Raw genomic sequence first — 13,540 nt, 5'->3', positions numbered from 1 at the left:
CAGTTATGATGGATTTTAATAGAATTCAGTATATCTTTTTAACTAAAACAATTCCTACCTTTTTATCAATATTTGTGAAGGATATCGAGAATGGATATATTTTCCATCAAAGTAATTGCATACTTAAATTCCACTACTTGATTCAAATTCCAATTTTCAATAACACTTCCTACATGTGTAGCTCAAACGGGAGAAATAGTTTGGTGACTTGTACAGTTGCACTATATGTGTACGTCAATATTTTGGTGTGTACACACATACATGCACATATATATGTATAAGGCTATGAAGCAGTGTCAAGGAGTCTTGAGTTGACCTTAATACAGTTTAATAAGATTATGAAATTTCTGATGACTTTCATAAACAACCTGCCCGCGATTGTATTACGTAGTAGATTATGTTATCTTGAGGTTTTTTATTGAACTGCGCCATAATTTTTGACACATACGGAATGATTTGAATCATTAAACCCATCATTATTTATTCCTAATAATATTAAGTTAAGAGGAGCTAGGGTCCATTTTCTATAGAACTTAGTTCTATGGTTTTATTATCCCTACTTATGATGAATATATAGTTGCTGACATAAAGGATCTTATTAGAAAATCGTAATTGTTTAACTTCTTATGGATCACATAATAAACTAAAAAGTATCTAATGGACAGAGATTGAGGGGATGATTGGTAATATATGTGAGTGCTCCACACAGCCATAAATTTCTCTAAAGTAATAAAACCAAAATAATCAAGCTTTATTAATAAAATCCAAAGTTACAGCCCAAAATTTTTAAAAGGAAATATATTGACTATAGAAATTAAATTTTCTACAGCTTTTATCAAATGCTTTAAAAAATATTCAAAGTCAAAAAAATAAAACCAAAACAAAAATCTTACAGTCTATTTTTCAAAACAAAAAATCTAAAGCTACAAGCAACAACCAATCAACCCCTAAATCACTTGAAGAAACTTTGCCTTACATAACGTTCTATCACTAGGCGATGCCCACTATTTACATTCTATGTACCTACCTATCAAATCTATTCTAAACCAAATTAACATTTAAAGATATAATTTATATTTTCAAGAACTATAGGTAATTAGTACATGAGAATGACTTTTACTAATATCAACATGTAAGAACTTATTAAAGTTAATTACTAATTAGGAGATATACACTAAGCGTAGACGCTTAACTTTAATTTACTTTCTTATTTTTATATCTAGTTTATAAAAAATATGTATGATCATACCAACAGTATAAATTAAAAAAGAACGATCATCTAACCAAATTTGAAAAAAAAGAGTCTAACAACACCATTAATTAGGACATATATAAAACCTATTATATAATGCGTGATGAGTATAGTGAAGAGCCAGATTTCTCTCCAAATAATCTCGATAAGAAGTATTATCCGTAAAAAAAAAAAAAAGAGTTCCCACTCGATTTTTTTGGTTTAACGCCACGTGTGCATAATATCTAATCGAACAGCTCTCTTGTCTGAAAGCAATGGGCAAATCTGTGGAACCCAAAGACTCTGACACGAAACTATGGGTCCTAAAACAGCGTCGTTTAGCGGAAGCTTGCGTACTAAAACACAGAAAAAAAAACGAAAACTGCAAGGATTCAAAAAAGCTCTTAATCAGAAGCAAACAAAAACCACCTCTGACAGTTGAATTTTTTTTAGATAAAAAAGCCTCTATCTTCTTTGTTTTTGGTTACTGTTTTCACGAGAGTGTCTTCTCTATTCGCTGTTACTCTTTCCTTTCCTTCTGGTTAGTTTTATTTCTCATTGAAATTCTGCAAATAATTGTTTTTTCAATGATAAGTTTTCAGTTTTTAGTTGGATGAATATGGTTCCGACAACTTAGATCATCATCGAGTTTGATGTTTTTTTCTTTCTGTGTTTAGTTAATTTATTAGAGGATTTGATTCTAAACTGCAAAGAGTGATTGTTTGGTTGGTAAGTTAAATAATGTTGACAAGAATCAATCTGCCTTTGATTGGTTATTAAGATTAGGAACTAATACTTCAACTTCCTTTAAAGCAAAACATCAGATTCTATTGTTCAAAAAGTTTTGGTGATGGATCTTGTTGTCTTGTAATAAAGATTCCAACTTTGATTATGATAAGGGGCGAACCCAGAATTATTTTTATGTGGGGTCATAGTGTGGGTAAAATTTTGTCAAAAACAAAAATATTAAGAAATGAAGTCACTGAGGGGTTTCGATCCCAGGTTTGCGGGTTCAGCACCAAGCTTCCTAACCAAATACGCTACTGTCAACTATCGATTTTATAATATATTTGTGGTGTCATATGACACCATAACTCTTAACGTGGGTCCGCCACTGATTATGATTCATTGTCTTCTATGAATGGTAATCAAATGTTATCTAATCTGCCTGATTTATGAGTCACATTGATCTTTAATTGATTCTTGTTTATTTGTTATCTAATATAACAGAGTTATGGTGTGAAATGATGGCAGCAGCAGAAGCAAGAGCAGTGTGGCAAAGAACAGCCAACCGTTACTTTGTCCAAGAAGACTCTAAAAGAGCTCCCAAGCTAACAACCTCTTCCCACTCTTCTTCATCATCAACGAAACAGGTTCAAGAAGATCCTGTCTCTTCTCCTCCTCCTGTTGTTCGTCCACAGAACCAACCATCTTCTCCAGGTTTCATGCCTCTGAATATTCCTCTTCTGTTGGGTCATCACATTCAAGAAGATTTGCTCCTGGGATGGACTGTTGGATGGATGTAGTTGATATCTTTGTAGTTCAAAGCGAAGAGGAGAATAGAGAGAGACCTGGAAAGTTTTGTTTTTTTTTCTTTGAAAAATGTAACTCTTCTTGAAATGAGTTTTTTAAGATTTACTTGTATTGTAATGCTGCAGCTTATGGATTTGGTTAAATGAGAGAATGTAATTTGTTGTAAGAATTTTGTTAAATATTGTGTGTTTATAATATCTCAAAGACATCATCATATGAAAAGATCTTTCATGCATGCATGTAAGTGCATCTCCTAACTGAACCCAAAAAGAAGGTGCATCTCCATATTGATCATTTTTTACCGCTCGGTAAAAGGAAAGGTAGAAGTAAATTTTCATTTCCATGTTCACTTAATAACGTGGATCGTCCGGGCCCGATTGGAAAGGTATAAACAAAATATTACCTTGCTAGAAAGCTTCGGGATATTAATACAAAACAATATATTTACGTGAATGGCACCACCTAACCGTAAGCCACAATTGTCATGGATGTTCCCGTGGAAAAAGGAGGACTTTGTGAAGAGCTAAGAAGCCTTGAGAACGGAGAGCGATCGTGATAAGAATAATATGTAAGGAAAATATGGCTATCAAGCTGGTACTTGCATAACAGTTGGAAAAAAAATGTCAAAATCATGCAACCACACAATAATTCTAAGATTCACATAATATGATACTGCAGCGAAGCGAAGCATATATCAGATAAAACGGTTACACACAGGAGGTTCATATATAGTTGGAAATCATATAAACTAAAGCATTAGGAAGCAGAGTATTTTATTTAGTAACAGTATACAAGGGATCCAAGTTCCATGTTATCATGAATGTGGAAACTTTATAAAGTAACGCTGAATATATATAGTAAGAAGACAAAGTAGACAAGATCAAGGTCACATTAAAGTGCATAAGATGTTAATTAATTCCAATGGTTCATCGGTAATTCGGTAAAAAAGAAAAGAAAGAGAAAACTAGTTTGATAAAGCAGAAAACAAACTTTCGAAGTAACAAACAGAAACAAAGGATTGTTATCTGTGAATACTAACTCATAAGATTTGGTATGGAGATCATGTATCACCAGTGGTTCCTTACGATGACAACGACCACGAATTAATAACTTGTTCTTCTCTAAAACTGCTATCGTTAAGAGTGAGGTTCCTCCACACCAACGAAGAGGTTTACTGATATCTATCGTAAACATTTTCTTCCACGTATTGATGTTACCGCCTGAAGAATCTAACAACCATATATCTTGGATGGGCCAGTTACTCTCGGATACACTCAAGCAGTTATCGAGGATGCACATGGTGAATCTGAAAGGATCATGTACATGGGAAAAGGGAGCTTTACAGATAACTTGGAAAGTTTCAGTGTGAAGATCGAAAGATAATACTTTGGTTTCTTCACAGTCAGTTAACCAATAAAGGGACCCATCTACGTACAGAGGAGCATGGCGAACAATTATTCGATAAGGAGAAGCAGGGTGAACGTACCTCCAAGTGTTCATGCTAAAGTCGAAAACTTCACAAGTAGTAACGTTGTCTAGGCCAAATTCAGATGAATTATATAAAAAAACTGGCTTGTATGTACCCCTTAGTTTGTCTTTACCGAATCCAAGCTTATGATATGAGCTATACGATGTTTTTGCATCCCTGACGATGCAGAGCTGTTGAATTCTGGCAAGAGGTAAACTTTGATGCCACCTAGTGGCGGGATTCACCACCACGACACAGACACTCGGGACGTACTTGGTGTAGAAGTGATGCTAGGAGTTTTGAGGCTCCTAAGTCAAATGATAGTATAGTGGTAGTAAGTTGTCGAACCAGTTCTGAGGGACTCAAAGCAGTGAGAATGCAAGTATTTGCCTAATCTAAGTGCAGCCAGTGATTTGATGATTTCTAAACTAAAGATTAAAGCTATGCAAAGCAATAAAAATGATACTTTTAAGCTATTGGAAAGGAGGACTCATGGGTGTAGGGATTTCAGACCTTGGGTGATCAAGTTTCGAACTAAGGATGACAAATGAATCAATCAAACTATTAACCTTAAGCCTAGACACAATTCTAAGCAAGCTCTATGTCTAGATGAATGCTCATTTGCTAACATGTCTCAAACATCAAATGTCTTTGGTTGAATAACATGCAAGCAATCATTACTAACAAGTCTATTAGCTATCTTAGCATCTTTAACAACAAATATCTTTGGCAAAGTACACTAAGAGCCTAGGAGAGTTGACTCAGGCATTTCATCAAACACCTTTTGGGTGGGAAATGCCTAGAGATCACCCTTTGAGTGGCCTACTCAAATGATGCATTAAGATCACTCTACTAGCAAGGAACAAGTATGATCTACACCTAAAACATCCTAGAACTAGCCTAATCACCCTTAATCACCCTAACCCATGAATCCAAAAGGTGATTACTCACTAATCTCCATGATTCCTCTTAAACCCATGATGGATTTCAGATGAATCATATAGAGAAATAGAAGAGAAATCACAAGAACACAAGAACAATCAAATCAAAAAGAGAGCTTTTTCTTGAGAGAGTTTTGTGTATTCAAATGATCAAAGATAATCTGCCAATGGTGGCTACAAAGAGTACTTAAACATTAGGTTTTTCAGTGCAAAAACGTGCACAATAAATTGCAAAAAGGTCCTTGAAAATAATAAAAGTCGTGCACTGATAACGCGGAGCGACCTCGGCCAGTCGCTCCGAGAGGTCGCTCTGGCTTCGGGAGCGACCTCGGGTGGTCGCTGCGAGGCATCGCTCCGGAGGTATTTTCTTCGTCTTCGAGCTGTATAAAGCCGAGCGACTTGGAGTGGTCGCTCCAGCTTTGGTCGTCAAAGGTCGCTCCGGCTGGAGCGAGGTCTCACAGCGACCTCTGCAGGTCGCTCCAGGCTGATTCACGGATGTCCGAAGCGATAAAAAGGCGAGCGACTTCATGGCGTCGCTCTGAGATTGAGCCTTGAGGTCGCTCCGGCTGGAGCGATGTCACCTAGTCGCTCCGAGGTGGTCGCTCCGGTCGGTTTTGTCCAAAGATCAACTCTTATTCTTCTTTTGAGCACCAAATGCATCTAAATGTCTCCAATAACCTCATGAGGTGCTCCAATACCTGATAGAGACATATGTATGCATAATGCAACCTAAACATGTCCAAATCCTAATCTACATGATGTAAATGCTTATGAATGAATGGTTAAAACAATGCAAATATGCAAGACATCAACTCCCCCACACTAGTCCTTTACTTGTCCACAAGTAAACTTTCAAGAACCAAGGAGAAAAGGTTTGAAAATGGGGACTCATAACCAAAAGAAAATCTTCTTAGTTCTCAACCTAACAACCTTGCATAATCATACCAAATAGCAAGAGCAAAGATTTTATCAATCTCTAACTTCTCTAGGCCTATCTCAGCTCCTTTGATCTCTACACTCATTAACCATGCATCTACAAACCACAAATCCACATCTCTCTAACATTTATGAAGCAAACTCAATAGACATCTCACAAATGGTCAACTGGTCCAAGTCATTTGGTTTGGTAAGACAAAGGCTTTAATGCAAGTGAAATCAGAGGTTCAGAATGATATTTTATGGTGGTTTACTCTCAAAACAAAGTAGCTTTGACAATACACATAATATATCTAAGAAAGGGATCAACTCATGCATACAATGCTCAATCTCCACTGTTCTACCCTTTCCCAAACACACAAGATATTCAATCATTCCTCAATGTCAAACCCAACTCACATCTCTCACCAAAAGATCCCAAGAACATTCTTCACATCAGACTCTTTCTTTTGAAATCAATAAGGGATTTTCACAATTTTAAAACAAATCTTAGCTCCTAACAACTTTGCTAGCCCCCTTTTTCATTCTTCTTTTTTTTTTTTTTTTTTTTTTTTTTTTTATTTGGGGGCCAAGACTTTTCACAATAAGAGCTAGATACTTCTCCACTAATCCCATAAAGACTAATCATTTAAGCACAAAGAGTCAAACCTTTCATATTCCCAAATCACAATCACAACATTCACCCCCTTCCTATAGCTAGACAATAGAGTGACTAATCTAGCAAGAATGGAGACTAAGCATTGTTGTTCCCAATACTCTCAACATTATGCACATGCAAAGCTTTCCAAAGAGGCCTCACTCAACAAATAATGATGGTTTAAAAATGAGGTGTGGGTTTTGGGAGTGGAGTACCACTTGAGTTTGTCAAAAAGATTGGTAAAACAGATGGGACAACTCAAGTGTGTATATCCATGACTTAGTACACAAGGGACCATATGCAAGAGACATTAAAACAGGAGCTTGCTTCAAAGAGAGAGTATCAACAGTCAAATGAGTTTCAAGAGGAGCATTCAAGGCGCGAAGTTTACAAGCTTTCTAAAGGGTGCTCAAGCTACTTGTCATGATTACAAAGGTCAACAAATTCAGTACTTAGCATGAGCTCTTTACAAGGTTGAGATCCCCCTAATGCATGAATGCAACCTATATGCTTCTAGACTCAATCCTAAAAATGCAAATGATGCAACTAAATGATTCTTTTTGTGTTTTTCAAATTTTTTTTTATTATTTTTTTTTGGATTTTTCTAATGCAAATAAGAATGTATATGCAATGCATGAGACTCAAAATCATGGAAACAAACATGATCAAATACTAGGTACCTCCCCCACACTTAAATCACACAGTCTCTGTGTGAGTGAGGTACCCAATGGAAATGTGAAATACAAAGAAAAACTGGAAAAAGGGAAGTTTGCAGTTACCTGAGACGGGAGCGAGGTTGAAGGGTCGCTGCGGCAGGTCGCTCCCAGTTGGAGCGACCTCGTGACGTCGCTGCGGAGACCTCGCTCCATGGTCAGTTTCGCTCCGGAGGACACGAGCGACCTCTGGGGGTCGCTGTGGGCAAGTCGCTCCCAGCTGGAGCGACTTCTCTCCCTCGCTCCATGACCTCGCTCTGATGTCCGAGTTTCTGCTCCACACCTGCAAACAACTTCATTTTCCAATTGTTCTATGCAATAGAATGATAATGCAAATACTAATGCAATATATACAAGGATACTCATGGGACTTCCTCCCAAGTGAGCTTGTTTTAAGTCTCTAGCTTGACTTTGCCTCCCTTGGATCAGGCTGGACTAGAGGCAGAAAGTGGAGTTGACACCCCATCTTCCTCAGGTGGTAGCTCATCATAGAGATCATCAGCAGGAGAAAGATTCATCTCTTCAATGGTGAAGGCTTGTCCAAATACAGTGGGGTTCCTCATCTTCTCCTTGATGTCAAAGTGGAGGATGTTCTCCTTGCCCAAATGGAGGTCAATCTTCCCTTCCTTCACATTCACAATAGCTCCTGCTGTAGCTAAGAATGGCCTTCCAAGAATCAATGGGTCTTGAGCCTCCTCACCCATCTCAAGCACCACAAAGTCTGTGGGTATCTCATGCTTTCCAATCTTCACAGGGAGGTTCTCTAAGATGCCCACAGGGTACTTCACTGAACGATCAGCCAACACCAGAGAGAGTCTACACTTCTTGTATTGAGTGAAACCAAGCTTCTTTGCCACAGACAAAGGCATCAAGCTGACACTAGCTCCTAAATCGCAGAGACACTTCTCAAACACCATAGGTCCAAGAGCACAAGGTAGTGTGAAGCATCCTGGATCCTCTAACTTCTCTGGAGCAGCAAGCCTCTGAATGATGGCATTGCACTCATGACTCAGAACCATCATGCCCTCCATCTCCTTCTTCTTGGCAGCTACAACATCTTTTAGGAGTTTGCTGTATTGAGGAATTAGCATGAAAGCATCAATGATGGGCATTGTAACCTGAGCTTCACTCATCTGCTTCTCAAACAAAGCCTTGTACTTCTGTAGCAGCTGCTTCTTGAATCTACCAGGGAATGGAAGCTTTGGTTCATAGGGAGGGGGGACATGAGAGCTCTCACTTGCTGGAGCAGCAGATTCACCATCTTTTGTTGTTTTCTTCTCTTCTCCAACCTTTCCTTTACCCTTGGCTTTCACAATCTTCTCCAAGATCTCAGCATCTGTCTTCTCATCAACAATGACCACTTCATCATCTAGGTTGATGGCCACTTCCTCACCTTGTTTCTCAGCATCTTTGGTGAGGGTTACAGGAGTCAACTGCTTACCACTCCTAAGTGTGACAGCTTTTGCTTCCTTGGGGTTTTGATCTGACTTTCCAGGTAGAGATCCTTGCTGGCGGTTCTGGTTGGAGCTCATGGAAGCAAACTGATTTTCCAAATTCTTGACAGAAGAAGCAAGGTGGGAGAATTTGTTGTTGAGCTCATTGTAGCTCCCATCAATCTTGGAGTGAAGGTTCTTCAGCTCATAGCCCACATGCTTCTCACTTCTAGTCTGAGACTCCAAGATCTGTTTCAGTAAGGCATCAGTGCTGCTCTGTTGAGGGGCAGAGGAGCTAGGAGAGGAGTTTTGCTGAGGCTGATAGTTGCTCTGCTGGTTGTTTCGAGGCTGATAACCACTCTGCTGGTTGTTTGAATAGGGCTTCTGTTGGTAGTTGTTGTACTGAAAGTTGGGTTCCTTCTTGTACCAGCTACCATTACTGTTGATGAAACATAATTCTTCTTGCCCTTCCAAACCCTCAACCTCATTGACAGTAGGAGGTATCTCCTGGCTTAGGTTGCCAACAAAGTTCACCTGTGCTTGTGTGGCCTTATCAGCAATGAGTTTGTCAATCTTCTCCTGAAGAGCCTTTATCTCATTCCTTGTTTGATTGTCATCACCTCTGCTGCTTCTGTCATGGTCTCCACTGTAGACTGCATCACTCTTAACCATGTTGTCAACCAGAGCCTCTGCCTCTTCCTCAGTTCTCCCCAAAAAGAACCCATTGCTAGCTGTATCCAGTCTGGCTCTGTACATAGGAAGAGCACCTCTGTAGAATGTGCTCAGCAAGCTCTCCTTAGAGAATCCATGGTGTGGGCACTGAGCTTGGTAACCATTGAATCTCTCCCAAGCTTCACTGAATCCTTCCAAGTTCTTCTGTTGGAAGCTGGAGATCTCATTCCTCAACTTAGCAGTTCTTGAGGTAGAGAAGAACTTCTCCAAGAATGCCCTTTTGCAGTCTTCCCAAGTGGTGATGGAGTCACTTGGTAGAGACTTCTCCCACTGACGTGCCTTATCCCCCAAAGAGAAAGGGAATAGCTTGAGCTTTAAGGCATCCTCTGACACACCATTAGTCTTTGACATACCACAGTAGCTGTCAAACTTATCCAAGTGATCAAATGGGTCCTCCACAGCCAGACCATGATACTTGTTGTTCTCTATGCAGTTTAGCAGTCCTGACTTGATCTCAAAATTGTTAGCAGCCACAGCTGGTGCTCGAATTCCAAGTCTAGGACCATGGATGTTGGGGCGGTCATAAGTGCCAATGGGGCGAGCTGGTCGCTGTTGAGGTCCATTGGGGTTCTGAGGATTTTGTTGTTCTTCCATTGCAGCTTCCAGTGGCTGCAGTTGAGCCTGTTGCTCTTCTTGTCTTCTCTTTCTAGTACACTCTCTCTCTAAAGCTCTGATGTCTGTGGCTCTTGGAACAAGGTTTGATGTACCCTTGCTCCTCAAGTTCATACACCTGAAAATCACAAAGAGGTGAAGAAGAGAATCAGTAACTTACAAAAATAAAAATGACTTAGTCTCAAGCAAATGACTAAATCTCAATGTTCAAATCAAACTCAGAATTTGGCAACGGCGCCAATTTGATGCTAGGAGTTTTGAGGCTCCTAAGTCAAATGATAGTATAGTGGTAGTAAGTTGTCGAACCAGTTCTGAGGGACTCAAAGCAGTGAGAATGCAAGTATTTGCCTAATCTAAGTGCAGCCAGTGATTTGATGATTTCTAAACTAAAGATTAAAGCTATGCAAAGCAATAAAAATGATACTTTTAAGCTATTGGAAAGGAGGACTCATGGGTGTAGGGATTTCAGACCTTGGGTGATCAAGTTTCGAACTAAGGATGACAAATGAATCAATCAAACTATTAACCTTAAGCCTAGACACAATTCTAAGCAAGCTCTATGTCTAGATGAATGCTCATTTGCTAACATGTCTCAAACATCAAATGTCTTTGGTTGAATAACATGCAAGCAATCATTACTAACAAGTCTATTAGCTATCTTAGCATCTTTAACAACAAATATCTTTGGCAAAGTACACTAAGAGCCTAGGAGAGTTGACTCAGGCATTTCATCAAACACCTTTTGGGTGGGAAATGCCTAGAGATCACCCTTTGAGTGGCCTACTCAAATGATGCATTAAGATCACTCTACTAGCAAGGAACAAGTATGATCTACACCTAAAACATCCTAGAACTAGCCTAATCACCCTTAATCACCCTAACCCATGAATCCAAAAGGTGATTACTCACTAATCTCCATGATTCCTCTTAAACCCATGATGGATTTCAGATGAATCATATAGAGAAATAGAAGAGAAATCACAAGAACACAAGAACAATCAAATCAAAAAGAGAGCTTTTTCTTGAGAGAGTTTTGTGTATTCAAATGATCAAAGATAATCTGCCAATGGTGGCTACAAAGAGTACTTAAACATTAGGTTTTTCAGTGCAAAAACGTGCACAATAAATTGCAAAAAGGTCCTTGAAAATAATAAAAGTCGTGCACTGATAACGCGGAGCGACCTCGGCCAGTCGCTCCGAGAGGTCGCTCTGGCTTCGGGAGCGACCTCGGGTGGTCGCTGCGAGGCATCGCTCCGGAGGTATTTTCTTCGTCTTCGAGCTGTATAAAGCCGAGCGACTTGGAGTGGTCGCTCCAGCTTTGGTCGTCAAAGGTCGCTCCGGCTGGAGCGAGGTCTCACAGCGACCTCTGCAGGTCGCTCCAGGCTGATTCACGGATGTCCGAAGCGATAAAAAGGCGAGCGACTTCATGGCGTCGCTCTGAGATTGAGCCTTGAGGTCGCTCCGGCTGGAGCGATGTCACCTAGTCGCTCCGAGGTGGTCGCTCCGGTCGGTTTTGTCCAAAGATCAACTCTTATTCTTCTTTTGAGCACCAAATGCATCTAAATGTCTCCAATAACCTCATGAGGTGCTCCAATACCTGATAGAGACATATGTATGCATAATGCAACCTAAACATGTCTAAATCCTAATCTACATGATGTAAATGCTTATGAATGAATGGTTAAAACAATGCAAATATGCAAGACATCAAGAAGCATATTAGACCGTCACATGTATTTTGGCAGACCGACGTGCATGAAGTAGGGAAACAGACCGTATAAGCTATTGATGATCCAAACATAAATCTTCGAGCATCTGTAGGCAGGCACCCATCATTATGTGCATAGTGAACGAAAAGTATATCCGGATCTCGTGATCGCCTACGATGGCCCAACTGTCTTTCCTGGAAACGTTGGGTCTGGATTGTCAATTTCCACGTCTTTGATACAGACCTTAATCTCAGTAGAGACTTGACCGGAAGTCTCTCTAGTATGAGCTCTACAACATCGTGCGGTAGCAATTCTACACTCGAGCGACATCTTTCCAGCATTGTATCTCGTGTCAGATTGATCAAGACAGTCATACAAATGTTTTTGAAAAGGTAAACTTTCAATATTCTATATATACGAGCTGAGCACCCTGTCCAAGCTAGGTTTTTGAAAAATAGAAATTTCTAATTTTCTACAAGGAAAAAGGGAAAACTCCATGACTCTTCCTTTCCTTGTTTCGGCTAATTAACTTTATACAATATAATTACTAGATTTTCTTGGTAATTAACTTTATACAATATAATTCCTTTGCTTTCCTTGGTAATTAACTTTATACAATATAATTCCTTTCCTTTCCTTGGTAAGATATTATCTCTGAGTCTTATTTGAGCAAGTCTGAGTTATTAGAAGCGCTGAGGCGTGTTCTCAGACTAGAGCTAGGGAAGCTGAAACATGGCTAAAGAAGCTTGCGCGGAGAAAGAGGACTTGGTGAATCTCTTGTTCAAGAGAAAGCGTCAGAGCTTTTCGGGTATAAGCAGTTGATGCAACTGCTTCAGCTTGAAGCGCTATACCTCCAAATCAAGAACAAGAAGATTGAGAAAAGCAAGGAGCAGCCACCTTGGAGCAATTCGCAAGCAAGAGAAGAGGGGAGAAAGAGAAGAAGCAAAAGAGGTAAACCGAATGGTCTGTTTGGTTTAGCATTGGGGATGAGTCTAGTTGGTGCTGGTTTGCTCCTGGGATGGACTGTTGGATGGATGCAGATTCTATCTTTCTAGTTCAAAGTGAAGAGAAGAAGAGAGACCTGGAAAGTTTTTTTTTTTAAATATCACTCTTCTTGAAATGAGTTTTAAGATTTACTTTGTAATGCTGCAGCAGCTTATGGATTTGGTTAAATGAGAGAATTGTAAATTGTTGCAAGGAATTTTTTGTTAATATTGTGTGTTTTCTAGTTTGAGATTATCTTAAAGAAATCAAATGTTAAGATCTTTCATGTAAAAGCATCTGCATATGTTCAATTCTTAGCAGCTATAAAATCTTTTCTTCCATGTACCAAAAAAAGAGAGTTTAATGTCACATTTGTTTCATTTGTAGAGACTTGTTCTTAGCTAACATTTCATTTGTGATTTGTTATAAGATTAGGAACTAATTCCTCAACTTCGTTTAAAGCAAAACATCAGTTTCTCTTGTTCAAAAAGTTTGTTTTGAACATGTTCTGTTAGCAGAAGTGTCATTTACATCTTCTCATCTTGTTTGTTTTGTAAGGACTCTTTCTGCCAGATGTAGTGAGGCCTCTCTTAGATTCTCTTGAGGCTTCC

The 13,540-nt window shown here is 39.2% G+C and overlaps 1 protein-coding gene, 1 non-coding gene and 1 pseudogene across 3 annotated transcripts; all 3 read left to right on the top strand.

Moving 5' to 3' along the window:
- Nucleotides 1-107: 107 nt before the first annotated feature.
- Nucleotides 108-2,961, top strand: LOC130502312 (uncharacterized). 2 transcript variants are annotated; one of them, XR_008940216.1, is made up of 2 exons: nucleotides 108-1,772; nucleotides 2,462-2,961. XR_008940216.1 is itself a non-coding variant. In XM_056997083.1 (2 exons), exons 1-2 carry the CDS (start codon nucleotides 2,369-2,371, stop codon nucleotides 2,755-2,757), a joined length of 303 nt encoding a protein of 100 aa, XP_056853063.1. In that variant the 5' UTR covers nucleotides 1,758-2,368; the 3' UTR covers nucleotides 2,758-2,961. The 2 variants fall into 2 exon arrangements, 1 of the variants encoding a protein (XP_056853063.1); XM_056997083.1 differs by having other exon boundaries at nucleotides 1,758-2,375.
- A 1,013-nt stretch (nucleotides 2,962-3,974) lies between these two features.
- On the top strand, nucleotides 3,975-13,268 carry LOC130502315 (uncharacterized; annotated as a pseudogene).
- Nucleotides 9,695-9,801, top strand: LOC130502316 (small nucleolar RNA R71). Its single transcript, XR_008940218.1, has one exon. It is a non-coding gene; the product is annotated as a small nucleolar RNA R71 (small nucleolar RNA).
- Nucleotides 13,269-13,540: the final 272 nt, after the last annotated feature.

The sequence above is a fragment of the Raphanus sativus genome, unplaced genomic scaffold, assembly GCF_000801105.2.
Source record: "Raphanus sativus cultivar WK10039 unplaced genomic scaffold, ASM80110v3 Scaffold0499, whole genome shotgun sequence".
Taxonomy (NCBI): Eukaryota; Viridiplantae; Streptophyta; class Magnoliopsida; order Brassicales; family Brassicaceae; genus Raphanus; species Raphanus sativus.
This window is presented reverse-complemented; position numbering and strand designations above follow the sequence as displayed.